General features: G+C 37.2%; 1 protein-coding gene across 1 annotated transcript in view; it reads left to right on the top strand.

Annotated features, from left to right (window-relative positions):
* The window catches only part of gmds (GDP-mannose 4,6-dehydratase), a 176,353-nt gene that overhangs the window by 136,960 nt on the left and 24,521 nt on the right, over positions 1-14,872 (top strand). The window contains exons 8-9 of the mRNA XM_023954387.2: positions 1,687-1,805; positions 2,340-2,436. Of these exons, the coding sequence (XP_023810155.1) occupies positions 1,687-1,805; positions 2,340-2,436 (216 nt within the window). The remainder of the gene's footprint in view (positions 1-1,686; positions 1,806-2,339; positions 2,437-14,872) is intronic.

A 14,872-nucleotide genomic window follows, 5' to 3' on the forward strand; every position in this document is an offset into this window, starting at 1 on the left:
ACGGTAAGTGATTGAAGTGCAAATAAATAAAAGCTCATGGACTTTGTGGTGGATGGAAAGAGTGGTTCAAAAAAAAAATCACAAAGCTTTCTAAAATAACACCCTTTTCTCTTCTAAATCATCTTCTGTACAAATATTGCTGCAAAGAACCCAGTTTTGCTCTACTGTGAATGCATCTGACCCAATGAGAATCGGATTTTATCTTGGTTTAATACAAAGTAGGAGCGTGACTAAAACATGAACTGTCTTCTTCCAGCAGTGATGGAATTGTGACAATTGTCAAATTAAAGCATTGTTCAACCCAAAAGTCTGGAATCATTTGTAACATTTTTGCTGCCATCATGTTGGTTTTCAGAAAATAACATAAAGAAAAATATTTTGACATATTTCAAACCTGATTGTTTTTTCTGTAATGGGATAAAATGACATTTGACAGTTATGTTGCATAAATAATCCTCCAGATTTAAGTTTCTGCTTTTTTTTTTTTTTTTTGCAATAAGTGAATAAATACTTTTTTATCCCTCTGTATGAAACATTGTTCACCTTACATATGTAACACTGATACAAACAGGCTTTATATGTGTGTATGTATATATATATGAGTATGTATGCATGTATGTTTCTTGTTTATCTTTTTACATTGCTAATTTCTGTTAAAATAGTGAAAACCCAGTGTCAACAACTAGAGACGTTATCATCTTTTACTATTTCCAAAAAATAAATGTAATGAATTTTAATCAAGCACCATTGTTACTCAGACTTAAACATGTTTTTTAACATTGCAAACTAAATAGCTTTAATCTAAAAGTTTCTCGCCAACGCTCTGTTAAACCCAAGATTATCCTTTAGTTCTACAATTAATCATAACAATATAGCTGTCAATATAGCTGGCTTTTGGACATTGTTTGTTTTTTAAATAATTTACTGAGTTCTTTTAAGATTTTATTTAAAAAATTAATTGATACGCTCAGAGGAAAATTTTGAATTCATATTTGTAAAACAGCAATTATATCCACTTTAAAAAATAATCTAGACTTTTTACTCACATTTTTTAATGACCATAAATAAAGGCAGACCTTCCTTTAGATTATCTTTCTGTCTCTGTTCATTTTGAACCGCATAACCATGTCCATCTGTCTATCTGTCCCTTGGGAACTTTATGTATTTAATCTGAATGTGCCAGAGGTCAGCAGATTTGACATGACTGCTCCATTTTACTATAAATATTTGGATATCATTCACAGACATCCTGGCTCTTTAACAAAGTGCTGCTTCTACTAAATAAAACCCACTATAAGCTAACGTTACCTGTTTCTGTTACTTATGTGAGGCATGGCAAAAATTGCAGAACATCTTTTCCTGCGAACTCTTTACTCATATGCTTAAACTATGAGTGCGTTTTAGACAAAGTTTTATAATTCTCTTGTAATGCATCTGCATTTGTAGACATATGTGTGTTTTTACGTATGCCAGCATTTCAGTGAGCCTGTGGGAGCACTCTGTTCTTATTTCCCACACAATCTGTCCCGTGAGCCCCTTTGGTGACGTCAGGACAGAGGCACAAGCGAGTGCCCTGCACAGAGGTCGCAGGCTTACTTCCTGCCTGTCAGGGTTGAGCTGGGCACAAACCAGAACTCACTTTCTGACCACTCAGCGGCTTACCTTCTGTATGTCTCTCTTTTCCAGGCTATGTGGGTGATGCTGCAACAGGAGGAGCCGGAGGATTTCGTAATCAGCACAGGAGAGGTGCACAGTGTGAGGGAGTTTGTGGAGAAGGCCTTCAAACATGTGGGGAAAACCATCGTGTAAGTGCACATACAGACACACACACAAAAGATAAAACCACAGATCCCTTCCATTTAGGGGTGTTAATGATTCATTTTAACTATGATTTGATTGATCTCAGAATTTGTGGTTACCAATATGATTCTTAGTCGATTGGTTCATTTTGAACAATCCAATTCGGTTCCGATGCACAGACCTAAAATGGATTGAGGGCATCTTTTATCCAAAAAGTCATCCAGTTTGACTCAGAGATAAATACCTGGATATTGAACAGTGAAGGTGAAGTTTTCCAGATTCCTTGTATTTCTTGCAAGATAATCACGTGTAAATTAAATATGTGTACAAACAAACAACTAAGCAAGAATAAATGACAAATCCATTTACATCTTATTTTTCTTAACTTCAGCCCGCTGTGGTTTTTCCACATCAAACATCTTTTGTCTGGAAAAACCCCAAGCAACACACATATAAGAATTAATAAGTTGAAAGTGTACGCAGGCGTAGGAAAAAAATATGAGTATAAGCTGAAATAAGTTTGTTTTTTCATTTTTCAGGTGGGAAGGGAAAGATGAAAATGAGGTTGGTCGTTGCCAGGCAACAGGTGTGGTACATGTCAGAGTGGACCCCAAATTCTTCCGTCCTACTGAAGTGGTACGTCTAGTTTTTGTCTGTCTATGTTTCTGTGGCCTCTTTACGTAAGGCTGTCTCGCTGGGGTTCTTTTACAACTCTTGTCACTTCAGACCAATCCATGATTCTACCACCACCATGTTTCAAACACGAAAAAATAGTTTGAGTACAAATAAATCTGCCTGTTTTGTGGCCTATCGATCCTTCCAAGAGCTTTATGACCAAAACGGGCAAATTGTGTTATAAATCCCCATCACTATAATCCAGCTGCATTGAAGTAGGATTCAATTTACATGATTTATATTTTAAATTAATGTTATATTGCCATTTTCCCACTTGAAAACAAAATATTTTTTGTATATATTTTACTTGTTTTTCTTGATAATGAAAGTCCAATAGTATTTTCTTACATCAATAGTACCACCATCACTTACATATTTTTTTTAAAGTATGTCCGCTTTACTTGAATTTTGTAGAACTCAAATAGGAGTAAATAGGAACTAAGATCTCTGATTATTTTTTATTAAGACTTTTTTACTCGAAAGCATTGGATTAATTGGGACTGTTAGAGTTTGATTTTTTTAATGGTGCTTTCTGACGATGTCACTCAAATTACATACAAATATATGAACCACAGTTCCACTTTAGTTGTTTAACTTTTATTTCAAACGAGTAAAAACAAAGTAAAATCAAATATACAGGAACTGATCACTGAATCTAAAAAGACCTGTGCAGATGTGGATTTACATGAATTGCATTTCAGTAAAAGTGAAATGTTGCTTTCAAAAAACCTAGAGTTTGAGGATGAAGGTAAATCTAAATAAAAGCCAGGGCTAAGACCAAAAATCATTCTAATAAACCAGGGAATAAACCTAAACGATTTTTAAAGCTAACAGCTTTAATAGTAGCAGACTTTAAAACTGTGCTGGTCTTCTCCTAATGCACAGAGTCATTTGCTTTTACTATTATTGCCTTGAGCTGAGCCTCTAATGGAAACTAGGTCTTTTGACCTCGTAGTTGCATATAAACCAACTGAAACCTGTTACTAATGTGGTGATAAATGAAAGGACTGCTGTGGCACTTTTGCAATGATTCAGTCACAAGTAAAAATAGCTATTAAACGTTTCACCTAAAGCATGTTTGTTTCCATTTGTCTCATGTTTCTTGCCCATTGCAGTTGGTCAGGAAACATGTGGTCTATGTTAAAATGTTGCAGTAAATGCTGGAAAATGAGGTAGGTCTTAAAAGTAATGCAACTCATATACAATATCTCTTGATAATTCATCACAGCACCGTGTATATTCCCTATTCTTTTATACTTGACCTTAAAATCAATGCTACACATTTCATCTGCATGTATCTGATTGTCGGGCATTGTGTCTGAGACCGCACACTTATCAGCCATGACGGGTGCAGCTTAAAGTCTCAGGCTGCTCATTGTACACTTTTAAACAGCTGGAAACAGACCAGTCTGCCTTTAGAAGAGTAATGTCGGCTGCATCCTGTGAGTGTATGTGATGGGTGCATATACTCAACCAAGTTACCTTGAAAACATTTCTTAATGAGAAATTGGATTAGTCTTATCAGTAAAACAGATCATTTTGCAAAGAATGATGCATTGAGCAGTAACACTAGTGGAAGTGATTTTTTTTTTTTTTTATTGTTTTTCGGCTGCATTTGTAATAAATATTCAAAATAGAAAAGCAGTGGGGATTACTGCCTTTGACTCTCATTACATCTGAATTGTCTCTGGCATTTAGGGGCGCTTTGATTCATCGTCCCAGCTACTCCCTATGGATGGTATAGGGTTACCCTGGAGTGTTGGGGCTGAGATTAGCCATCAAGCTCTTGGCTAAAAAGCAGGCGAACGTCTCTCATGAGGTTTGGCCTGTTGAGATTAGGGCTGAGATTTAGTTGAGTGACGGCAGAGGATTACCGAAGAGGCCCTGCTGACTGACGGCTATGGGTATGGAAGCACTGGTTACACACCTGGGCCTGTATTCTTTGTGCATGTCGGCTCATTCATACAAGGTCCTAACCCTGAATCATCCTGAAAACCACCCCAGAGACTGATCAAGTCAGGCAACACGGACCTGTCAGTCAAGTAACAGATGCTGGCTTTGTGACATGTCTGCAGCATGAGGGCTGGATCTTGTTGTGCAGATGCGTTCTTTATCCTGACACCTGATGAGTTCGACGCACACCATATAAAAATATCAGAATACTGCAAACTGATATTAGTGAAGGTTTGTCAGTCAACGACAGTTAGAGACATGGGTTTTTAAACTTACAAGATTCCAACAGAGCTTGGATCCCTAAAGCATTCAGTTTTATTAATAATCTGATTCCGGATTAAGTTTTATTTTGGAAAACTACTAGATTCTCTCCTCCACATCCGATCATTTTTTTTTTTATGAACACTCAGTCACGTGATGAAAATGCGTCCACTATTTTTTTAAAGGGGCTGCACCAGCTGCTAAACTAAAACCCCAAGCTAGCAAAGTTAACAAAAAACAAATTTTTTGGAAAGCAACAGAATTAGAGCCTTTGACTTCAAAGAAAAAAGAAAACTGCATTTAACAAAAACTAGAAGTCCTTACTCCAAAATGGATTGATTGCAACAGTTATTCCCACACACCCGAATAATAATGCATAATATTCAGCAACCAGCTGTCTAACATTACAAGAACTCTGCTTATAAAGTTGCTCAAATTTTTATTATTATATCTAGAAAGTACAATATTTTAGGTGTTTTCAGACTGGCAAAACTGTTTGGTCCGGACCCAGTCCCCTTAATTTGGTCCGGATTGAGATCTGAACTCTGCATTTGATCTGTATTCAGACTGCCGTAGAGGGGACACTCCCTTTTCCAGACTAAAGCTTGTAAACAAAACCATGTGACTAAAGATCTCTTCATTTATTGGTCAGAAATACTCTGTTTATGTCAGCTACTGTGGCCGTTTTGGTTCAGTTGTTCCGCTCCGAGGACAGAGTGTATTCAGACTGAGGAATCTTAGAGCAAATCTAAGATCAGTCCGATTGGAAACGAACCAAGACCACCTCGAAAGATGGGTCCCAGGGCAGTTTCTGGTCCTGACCAGGATACACTTTGGTGTATTCAGATTGAAAATGTGTTCCCAATTATTGAGGGAAACGAACTCTGGTTCACTTTAAGAGAACCAAATGGTTCCATTCTGAATACACCCTTAAATACTTTTTTTTGTTGTATTTATCCGTCGCATCTTTCAAGTCAGACGGGCTGAAATTGGTGTCTGATTTTTTTTTTTTAGCATTCACTTTGACAGTTATGGGTTAAGAGAAAATTTATATAACATTGTAATGGTTTCTACTTGAAATAAATAAATGCAAATAAAGTTTAAACCAGCTGCAGATATTTTACAGATAAAGGATTAAGATCAACCTTCCCCTAATAAGTTAAGGGAAACTCAAAGAAAAATATATAAATGAGTGTATGCCCAACTTAAGCCTAATTTGGACAGGTCAGTGAAAAATATTTTCAGATAATAAAGCGGTCTGTGACCCAAAAAAAAATATTGTAGAAACTTTTTTACTTTATTTGGTGGGTGAGAATTCTGCTTTTGGGAAAACAACAACATGACAGATTTACCTTCAAGCAGTCCTTACAAGCAGTTCTCAACAAAAGTTATCCAAGGATACTATGCTGCGAAATAATATATATGCTTTATTGGCTTCAGTTATAATGTTCTGCTGAATTGTTTTACTGTAAAAAATTGATGAGTCAAAGACTTAACTTCAGTCTCCAGTCCTGAGCATCAAGTGTAAAACCAGAGTGTAGAAGATCTACCAAAAACCGTTTTGGAGCCAGACTCTTAGTTTGTTTATTTAAGCTGTCAAGTTAAACTTTACTTCATATTGGGAATGCTTTGCTTGTTTAACAAATCACCTAGTAATTATTCTGTGAAAGTTACCTGGCCCTTGTTGCCAATTTTATTTCAACAATGTAAAAATACTCTGAGGTTCTACACCCATCAAAGCTTAATTGAGATTGACCAAATTCAAAAAAGAAAATCTGGGATTTGGCGAAAGTTTTTAAAATTGTCCAGGAATCAGTTCTTGGCTCCCTGTGACATTGGTGTGAAAAGGTACATTTTACTACCAGGAAAATTTGAGTCCAACTCTTGTTGACTTGAATACAACACCAATTTTTATTAGATTTTGTGTCAGAAATGTTGCCTGTTTAACACAAATAATCTGCATCATGGCTCTGAAAGAGTCTACTTCTGGGAAACACATTGTGCTTTACAAACTGCAGACACTTAAGAAACTTTTATAACCAGAATTTATTAGACAATCTCTTTAATAATTTAGCAATTTGCTTGCAATAATGCCTGACTTAAAAAATTGTCAGAATTCTAGAAGCTCATAGTGTATGGCTGCTTTCAAAATAAAAATATATATTTTAACTCAACTTTACCTAAATTATTTTCTTATGTTTTAGAGTAACCAACGCTGAAATACACTTTTGACTAAACAGATCTTACACTAAATGCTTTTGTTGATGCTATTCTGTGACCGCATGTCAAGTTATTAAAATGGCACTGACCTCAATGGACGCTGCATGTGTGATCTTAAAAAATTAAAAAAACTCAAATGTGAACATTCTTGGTCTGGAAAAACCTGCCATAAATTATCTTTCAAGAATTATTTTAAGAATGAACCCTATTGGTCAAGATTATTCAGTTATAGAACATTTATTTTGAAATCTTTCATTCCCACATCTGTTTCTTGAGTGTGAAGCAGAAATAGAAATGAAGGTTCAATCACAGCAGGTAACCATTTCTCTGCTATGCTTCTTTTGTCTTTTATTTCAATGGTAGAATCTGAAGAGCATTTAACCTATGACTTTGTTAGACAGGAAGCAGGTGACACCCGGCTTACAGCTCAGCTTTGTGGCTCACCTCAAGTGGAAATACCTGTCATCAGGGGAGGGCTGTGTGAGTGTGGAGAATACAGCTGACTCAGACTCTTTTTGGTGTCACATTTACTTCTCGGATGTTTCAAAAAATGTTTCTGTGTCTGCTAGGGGCCTGCATGCAGTGTGCACCGCGTAAGGAATGTCACCTCAAGCTGTGTGTTAATATGTGTGTAATTCATCATTATCCCTGTCAGTGTCTGCTTTTGACATGACTCTACAGGGACAAGAGCAAGTGACATGCGGGGGGCTACGTGTGGCCAAATGCGCGTTTTTTCTCACAGGAGCAGCTGTGATGTTAATTTGTCAGTTTCTCTGTATTTTTCTGATTGCATTTGATCGTGAGCTCTGAGCTGAGTGGTAGATCAGATTTCAATGTGAGATGATTGTTGTTTTCTGAGAAAGTTGCATCCGATACAGAAAGACACTCTGTGTTAAGCTGTCAGGATTGTTTTGAAAACTGCTCCAACTGTCGCAGCTTTGAAGAACTGCCACTCACTTTTGACAGCCTCCAAATTCCTGGCAGGGCTGATATTTGGCTCAGATGGGGCTTCTCTCCCCAAGGCGTATCTCTGCGTTTAACGCTCTAATGGTTATGATTCGCTTTGGTTGCCAGGTTACGGCAGGTATCATGACTTGTTGCCTTTTCAGGTGTGATCACATTGCTTCCTCTGTCTGGTTTTCACTATTAATTTTAGGCCTTGATGAAAGATGTGAAGGGCTAAAAATGCGTTTCCAAGTGAAAGATCTTGATACAACATGGGGTCACACCACTTTTAGCCCTGAATAGAGTGACATATTGTTTTTTTTTAAATGCTAATCGTTCACTTTCACCTGCACTAACTAATCCTAAATTTGATCTTAAGCCAAGCTCATCTGCTTTTGTTCCTTGTTTATAACACATCTCCTTTTGTCTTTGTCTTTTAATCAGCGATGTAAACTCATTGTCAGATCTCGTACATGGAGTGTGTCTGTGCTTCGGCAAGAGTGTGTGAGTCAATGAATTGGTGTGCGCCTCGGTGCATGCCAACACTTGTGCATGTCTGTGCTAATGCAGCCTCCGCTGTCATACTTTTAAGTTCACACGTCGCTTGAGGGAATAAACTGCTGTGGGCTGAGTGACAGCTCTGTGGTTTCTGTCCAACCTATAGCACAGAGGAGGAGCAGGCGTGATAAATGGGAAGCTGCCTCTTCCCTTTCCCTTGTCCTGTCAATGTGCACACAACTGTTACACAGGCAGTTTCTTGTCTCAATTTTATTAACTCCTGAATTCCCTAAAATAATTGCTCAGCAGAGAAAAGTTGAGGTCTTGTCCTCAATAGTGATAAAAAAATCCTAATCAAAGTTTTTTTCCATTCTGTCATTTAAAGAGAACTTCAGTTTAATAAAAGCCCAACAAGAAGTAAAAAAAAATAAGTTAAAACCTAATCAAAATAAATGCATAGGTTGAAGCACTGTTAACAGAAGAAACATTTTACTTTTGAGTTGAAAACCTTTGCAGGAACCTTGTTTATACTTTTCCATGTTAGAAATTGTCTTGAGCACCATTGTCGGTGTGCTATAAAAAACCCTGTTGGGATTTGAGTCTGAGTTTCTTTGAATCCTTTCAGACTTCTCTTCACATTATTTCACTGAGGTATCAATCATCTTTCTTGTATGCCACAATATTTTCTTTTTACTTATTTTTACTTCATGCTTTGCAGCTATTGGAGTATACCCCTTTGTTAGACCGTCTCAGGATCAGTGCCCAAAGTGGTCCAGACACTCTGCTTAAAGTCCTACAGTTTGATCTACTTTGATCATATTAGTTTGGCAAAAAAATCCCTTACTTTCATCAAATATTCAAATTTAAATGAGCTATTTTATCTTTGAAATGTAGCTAAGATTGCTCAATTTGATCTTCTCAATCTCTGTCATCTAAGTGTTTGAGAGGTGTTTGTTTTTTAGAGGAATGGTAAAACAAGGCATCCCTGCCTTTGGCAGCCTTTACCTTGATACAGTTGACCTGTGGCAGCTTATAAACACACACAATTGCCTTTCTGATTAAATATTTTTGAACATTTGCGCATATTTCGAAGCTTTAGTGGGTCGACATCATAATTTTGATCTGCATTTTTACTAGGAAAGGTAGACCATAGAATGTTATTCTGCTTGGGACTTTTTATGGAAACGGCTTTTTTACCTGCACGCATTTTTTCTGGCAGTTGCAAAGCAGCTGTTTCACAGAGTTTCATTCAATTTATCAATGGAATCTTGAAGTCATCATGGTGTATTGACAGATTGGAGAGATATCCATCAGCTATCAGTTTCTTGGCAGCATGGTGTTAACAAACCACTTCTGAGTTTCAAAATAGAGATGTTAACTTGTTTTTTAGATGATAAAATATTCATTAGTTTTCAATGCTCAGTAACTTACAGCTAAATTACAGGTGAGTTCCACTTTAAGAACAAAACCAGCTAATCTCAAATGCAAGAACCAAGTGAGGTAATACAATATCAGTGTAATGAGGTAATGCCTTTAACTTGGTGTGGAATTATCTGCCAGTGTGTTGGATTGTGTTCCATGAGTATGTCTTTGCACGCTCACACTGACTCTGCCCGTTTTACCGTGGCATGAGTGGGAGGCCATTTATCTTGTTCTCAGTGCTTTGATTGACGAAACTGAATGGTAATGTGCAGCTCCCATGTATCAGATATAAATTATGTCTTTGTAGACTCACGCACAAGCATTCCTTGGCTGCCCTCATTTGCTGTCAATACACGAAAGGTTGTTTTTGAGTTCAGTCTAACTGCAAAATAGCACCCTGCAAGCTTATTCTTGTGCCTACTGTTGGTTTTGATAGTTGTTAGTGTTACTGAAATAGATAAAAACCCACAATAAACTGCGACAGTTTTATGTTTTATCAGTGTGACCATGCAAAGAGAGGAAAGACACTGATGGAGTAAATCATGCTCTTATCTTTGCTCTGACCTGTTTAACATTTTGCAGAGCATCATATTACTGTAGCTGGATACTGTTACAGTTGATAAACACAACATTATCCACAAAAATAAACAATTTTGATAGACAGGTTTTTGTTTTACTGCAAAAGATTTTTTTTCTCACTCTTGTGTCAGAGTGGCTTGTACTTTCCAAGACCGCCTGAACCTGAATTTAAAAACGCTCTTGCTGCTGGTATCCTACGTGGCAAATGTGCGATTTCTGTTCTCACCAAAGACAAAGATCAAAATCTCTCACATCGAGTCCTAAAAATAACTTTGTTGTAATAAAGCTCTTGTGTAGCAACCGTCTGTCCGTGGTGGCTTATGCAAACCTGCAAGTCTTAACTTCTTTCTTAACCCAAATAGCTGTCATTCCAGCAGAGATACATGCGTAATAAATTCACAAGAAACACCTTTGGCAGCAAACTCTCATACGTCACCACACATGTTGTCACCCGATGTGAAGCTCAGACAATGGTCCCAGTCTTTCAGAGGAAGAAAGAGGCTAAGTTGTTATGGTTACCTTTTACCTGACAGTTGGGAAGGTATTCACCTCACCTGTTGAGGTATGCAGATAAACAAAGCATACCTGTCTGATGCATTTAATAATGGCTGTATTGTCAAACTTTATGAAGGAAAATTCAGTTTTTGTTTTTGCAGTTGGATATTAAATCAGCTTTAAGATGATGTGTAAAGGTCTACCTTCACTGCAACTGTGCAGAGATACTCCACTCTTAATTAGTTAAAGCAGAGCTACAAGGACAATGTGAATAAACATTACTTGTGTTTTTCCCATTTTTGTCAATTGGTGATGAATTAGGACTTTATTTTACAGTTATTTTAAGCTTTAAATTCTCTAATCCATCCTTTTTCCAAACCCGCTTAATCCCCTTTGGAGTCTCCTGGTTGTTGGAGCCTATCCCAGCCACTGTCAGGCAAAGGTGGCTGCTGCTGGAAGGCTACACAGATGCATACAAATACACATATTCACGTTGACACCTAGAGACAACTTAGTCTATGAAGCATGTTTTTGGACTGTGGAAGGAAACCGGAGTGCCCAGAGAAAACCTACACATGCTTTAGAATAACATGCAAACTCCATGCATAGTTTGTGAGGCTACCACCCCACCACCAGGCAGCCCAAATAATATCCAGAGTTTTTAAATATTAAATGTAAAAAGGATTGTTTATTAGCAAATGAACTTAATTTGACAAAACAAAATGTCTTTTCTGCAATGAAAATCAAAGTTGTTCGAAACACCATTCCATGTTCTCTTAAATAGTTTTATTAAGACCTCGTCTACTTTTATCATTCCTAACCTGAACGTGCAGGATATGCAGTCAAAGAAAACTGCATCTGTAATGTCAGTGACGTTCTGGATCAATGCGTTGCATCCATCTTTGATTTTTGTCCTGGTGAACAGCATGACCAACATGGTGAAAAGTTGAATACTGTTTTCTTCTAATATACCAGGTATGTTGACTGGTTGTGAGTTTTTTCATTTGAGGCTTGATTTTTATCTGCATTCATCTTTTTCAGTGTACCAACAAAATGCCAATCAAAGCCTAAAACAAGCGGAAAGTAATGCATTCTTCCAGTTCTTTTCCCCCATGTGTCGATCAACTTTTATTTTTCCTTCTACTACTGTGGAAGAACAATATGTGACCACATTACTTTATTTCAGCTTATAGTCAGATTTTGAAAAGATATATGAAAAACAGAGAAAAATATCATTTTTAATTTTTCTGATGGTACAATGAGTTTAAAAAAGAGGTTTTAGTGATCTTGTGTCAGTACAGTAAATAACTGTGGATATTTAAACGAAGGTCTGACTTATTTGTAATACAACAGCAAACAAGGTTTCTTTTTTTTTTCTCTGAAAGCAATTTTTTCCATTGGTCTGGTTACAAGGAAATTCAAGTTGAATAATCAAAGTTCAAGAGTTTATAAAATCCCATTTGCTAAACTTTGCTAAACTGACTGAGCAGTCGACCTCTGATCTCAGGTTTGGTTCCCACCTTGCTCACCCATGTGCCAAAGTGTTCTTGCCCAAGACCTTGGGCCCCACATTGGTCCTGGTGGTTATAGGTTGGCACCTGTGTTAGACAGTGAAGTTGCCATCAGTGTGTGAATATGTGTGTGCGTGGGTCAATGGGACTGTGACTGAACAACGCTTTGAGCCTTTAGGGAATGTTGTAAAACGCTTTGTAAGTATAAGCTATTTACAGTGTCAGCAAAGACCACAAAATAAAACAGCAAAGAAAAAGGAGACATAAATAGGCTATGTCATTTCCTAAAATGTGCAGGGTTTAGCTTTAGCTAACAATCAGATCTGTCTATAGAATAAAATTAAACATTATTTTTTAAAAAAACATTAAAAAATACAAATAATTAACAGACAATGAATGTTACAGACAATGTAACTTCATATATTGAAACTAAAAGCACCACTTTTACTGCTGTTTTCTTTAACCCTTTTTATTCATCCACTGAGTCAGCCAAACTGTCACTTTTATATTTTGAACAGAGTGAGCTGATTCTGAGGTCCTGGAGTCTAACAACTGACTGTATTTTTAAACTAAAAACTCAACTTATGACTCTGCAGTTCTGTGAAGATTAAAAAATAAATGGAGAAACAAAAACTGTCATGTTTTTGGTTCTAGTCACTGGTACTTCAGTAAAAAAAAAAAAAAAAAATAGTGCATGTTTTTGGTTTCATTTTACTCGAGCAGTAAGTCCAGACCTCATAAATCCACTACCAGGTTCCTTGTAGCGCTGTCTCCGGCTAACAGAATGAGTACCACAGCTTTTTAATGCAAATAGAACAACACAAGCTGCTTCGAGCTGTTGTCACGTCTCGCAGACACTTTCTTGACACCACCCCATCTCAACATCAATTTCTCCTTTTATTATCTGATATCACTAGTACACAATAACATTGGTTTTGGAGAACCCGTCCACAGATGGAGTCAAAGACTGTAGGAGTGCAGAAACCCCAGCGTTTAGGCACACCGTGAAGGACAGCCTTCAGCGTAGCGATGAGAAAAACAGCCAGGGCCTCGCATAGACGTGTGCTGCTAACATAATGGCCTCTGGCAGGCAGTAACTCATACACTGTCCCTGTGCCCCAGAGAAGATTTTAACAGCTGGTCTGTTTTTTTGCCTAATATCTGCTACCAAATGAAGCCTAAAATATGGCGGCTATTTCAATTTCCGAGTAAAGAGCTGGAATTTTCTTTCACTAAGGGCCTAATCAAATCAGAGGACGCTTATTAACCTGTTGATTGAAATCCTGCAGCTCAACACAAAACTCTGTTTTAGAACGTGGAAACTGTTCAAATTCTGTTGGAGGGTAACTTCCAAATAAGTAGCCATGATAGCATCACTAAAGAACACCCGGAAGTAAAGAGGTTTTGAAAGAGTAGAAAAAGAAATATGTTGCTGTTAGGATTCAAAAAAATACTTTGAAGAGATTACTTCAAAAAAAGCTTATCTCAACCTAGTTTAAATATATAAACTGAGATCATTGAAATAAGATAAATACAGGCTTTCACTTTAAATGTCTCTTCCAGACATTTTCATGTCAAATTTATATTACATTCCAAATTATTTAGCAGACATTTTAATCTACAGCGACTGTCAGATTTTTTTTTGTCTGGACACACCATCAGTCAAGTTTAGAGATTGAGCCCTGTTCACCCCAAATTTGGATCACTATTTTGTCCTTTTCCAGTGAAAGTGTAGTTTTTTTTTAACTTTATTTGAGCTACAGAAAGAAAATTTTCAGGAATGTAAAATACAAAAAATAAGTGAATAATTGTCCGCAAAAAGTAGAAATTTTCTTTTTTCCCCTTTTTTAAAAAGTAACATTAATTTTGATGCAAGTATGTTGTTGAACCAAGGGTAATGAGTTTTGAGTTACAAAAGCAACATAGATTTGATAAGTGTTCAAACATATTTTAATTCTATATAAATCAAATAATAAAAAATAAATAAATGTTTCCACCTCTTGCAGTATACATTTGTTTCACGATCCACTCAATCCTCTAACAATCCCAGAGATTTTTAACAGAGAGGAGAAGTTTCCTTTTAATGGACTGTTTGAGTTTTTCTGTAAGGCTGTCACAAAATCTCTCCGTCCGTCAACGGCCTGCCAAGATTGTGACCTGCTAAATACGTCCAACTGGATCACTGATCTGATTTCACTGACGCTGACGTCTGAGGCCCTCACCTTCATTTGTCAGTTATCATTCAGGTAAATATGGTTTTAGACAGTCTGGCTCTCTCTAGCCGGCAGAAATCGTGAGGCGTTTAGCGGCTATTATTATCCCAGTTTACGTCTCTGGCAGTGAGGTGGTGTCAGTCAGAGGCCGACCGTGGCAGCAGGAGGCCGATTAGGACTTCTGGCTCTGTGAGGTGCTTCATCTCAGGACTGAGGCGGTGAGACCTCTAACTGAACCACAGCCTTTTGGATTGAGAAGTGCTGAGGCAGCACACTTGGGTAGAGTTCTCACACTGTACT

This window comes from Oryzias latipes, chromosome 4 (assembly GCF_053564925.1).
Source record: "Oryzias latipes strain Hd-rR chromosome 4, Olatipes_Hd-rR_3.1".
NCBI lineage: Eukaryota > Metazoa > Chordata > Actinopteri > Beloniformes > Adrianichthyidae > Oryzias > Oryzias latipes.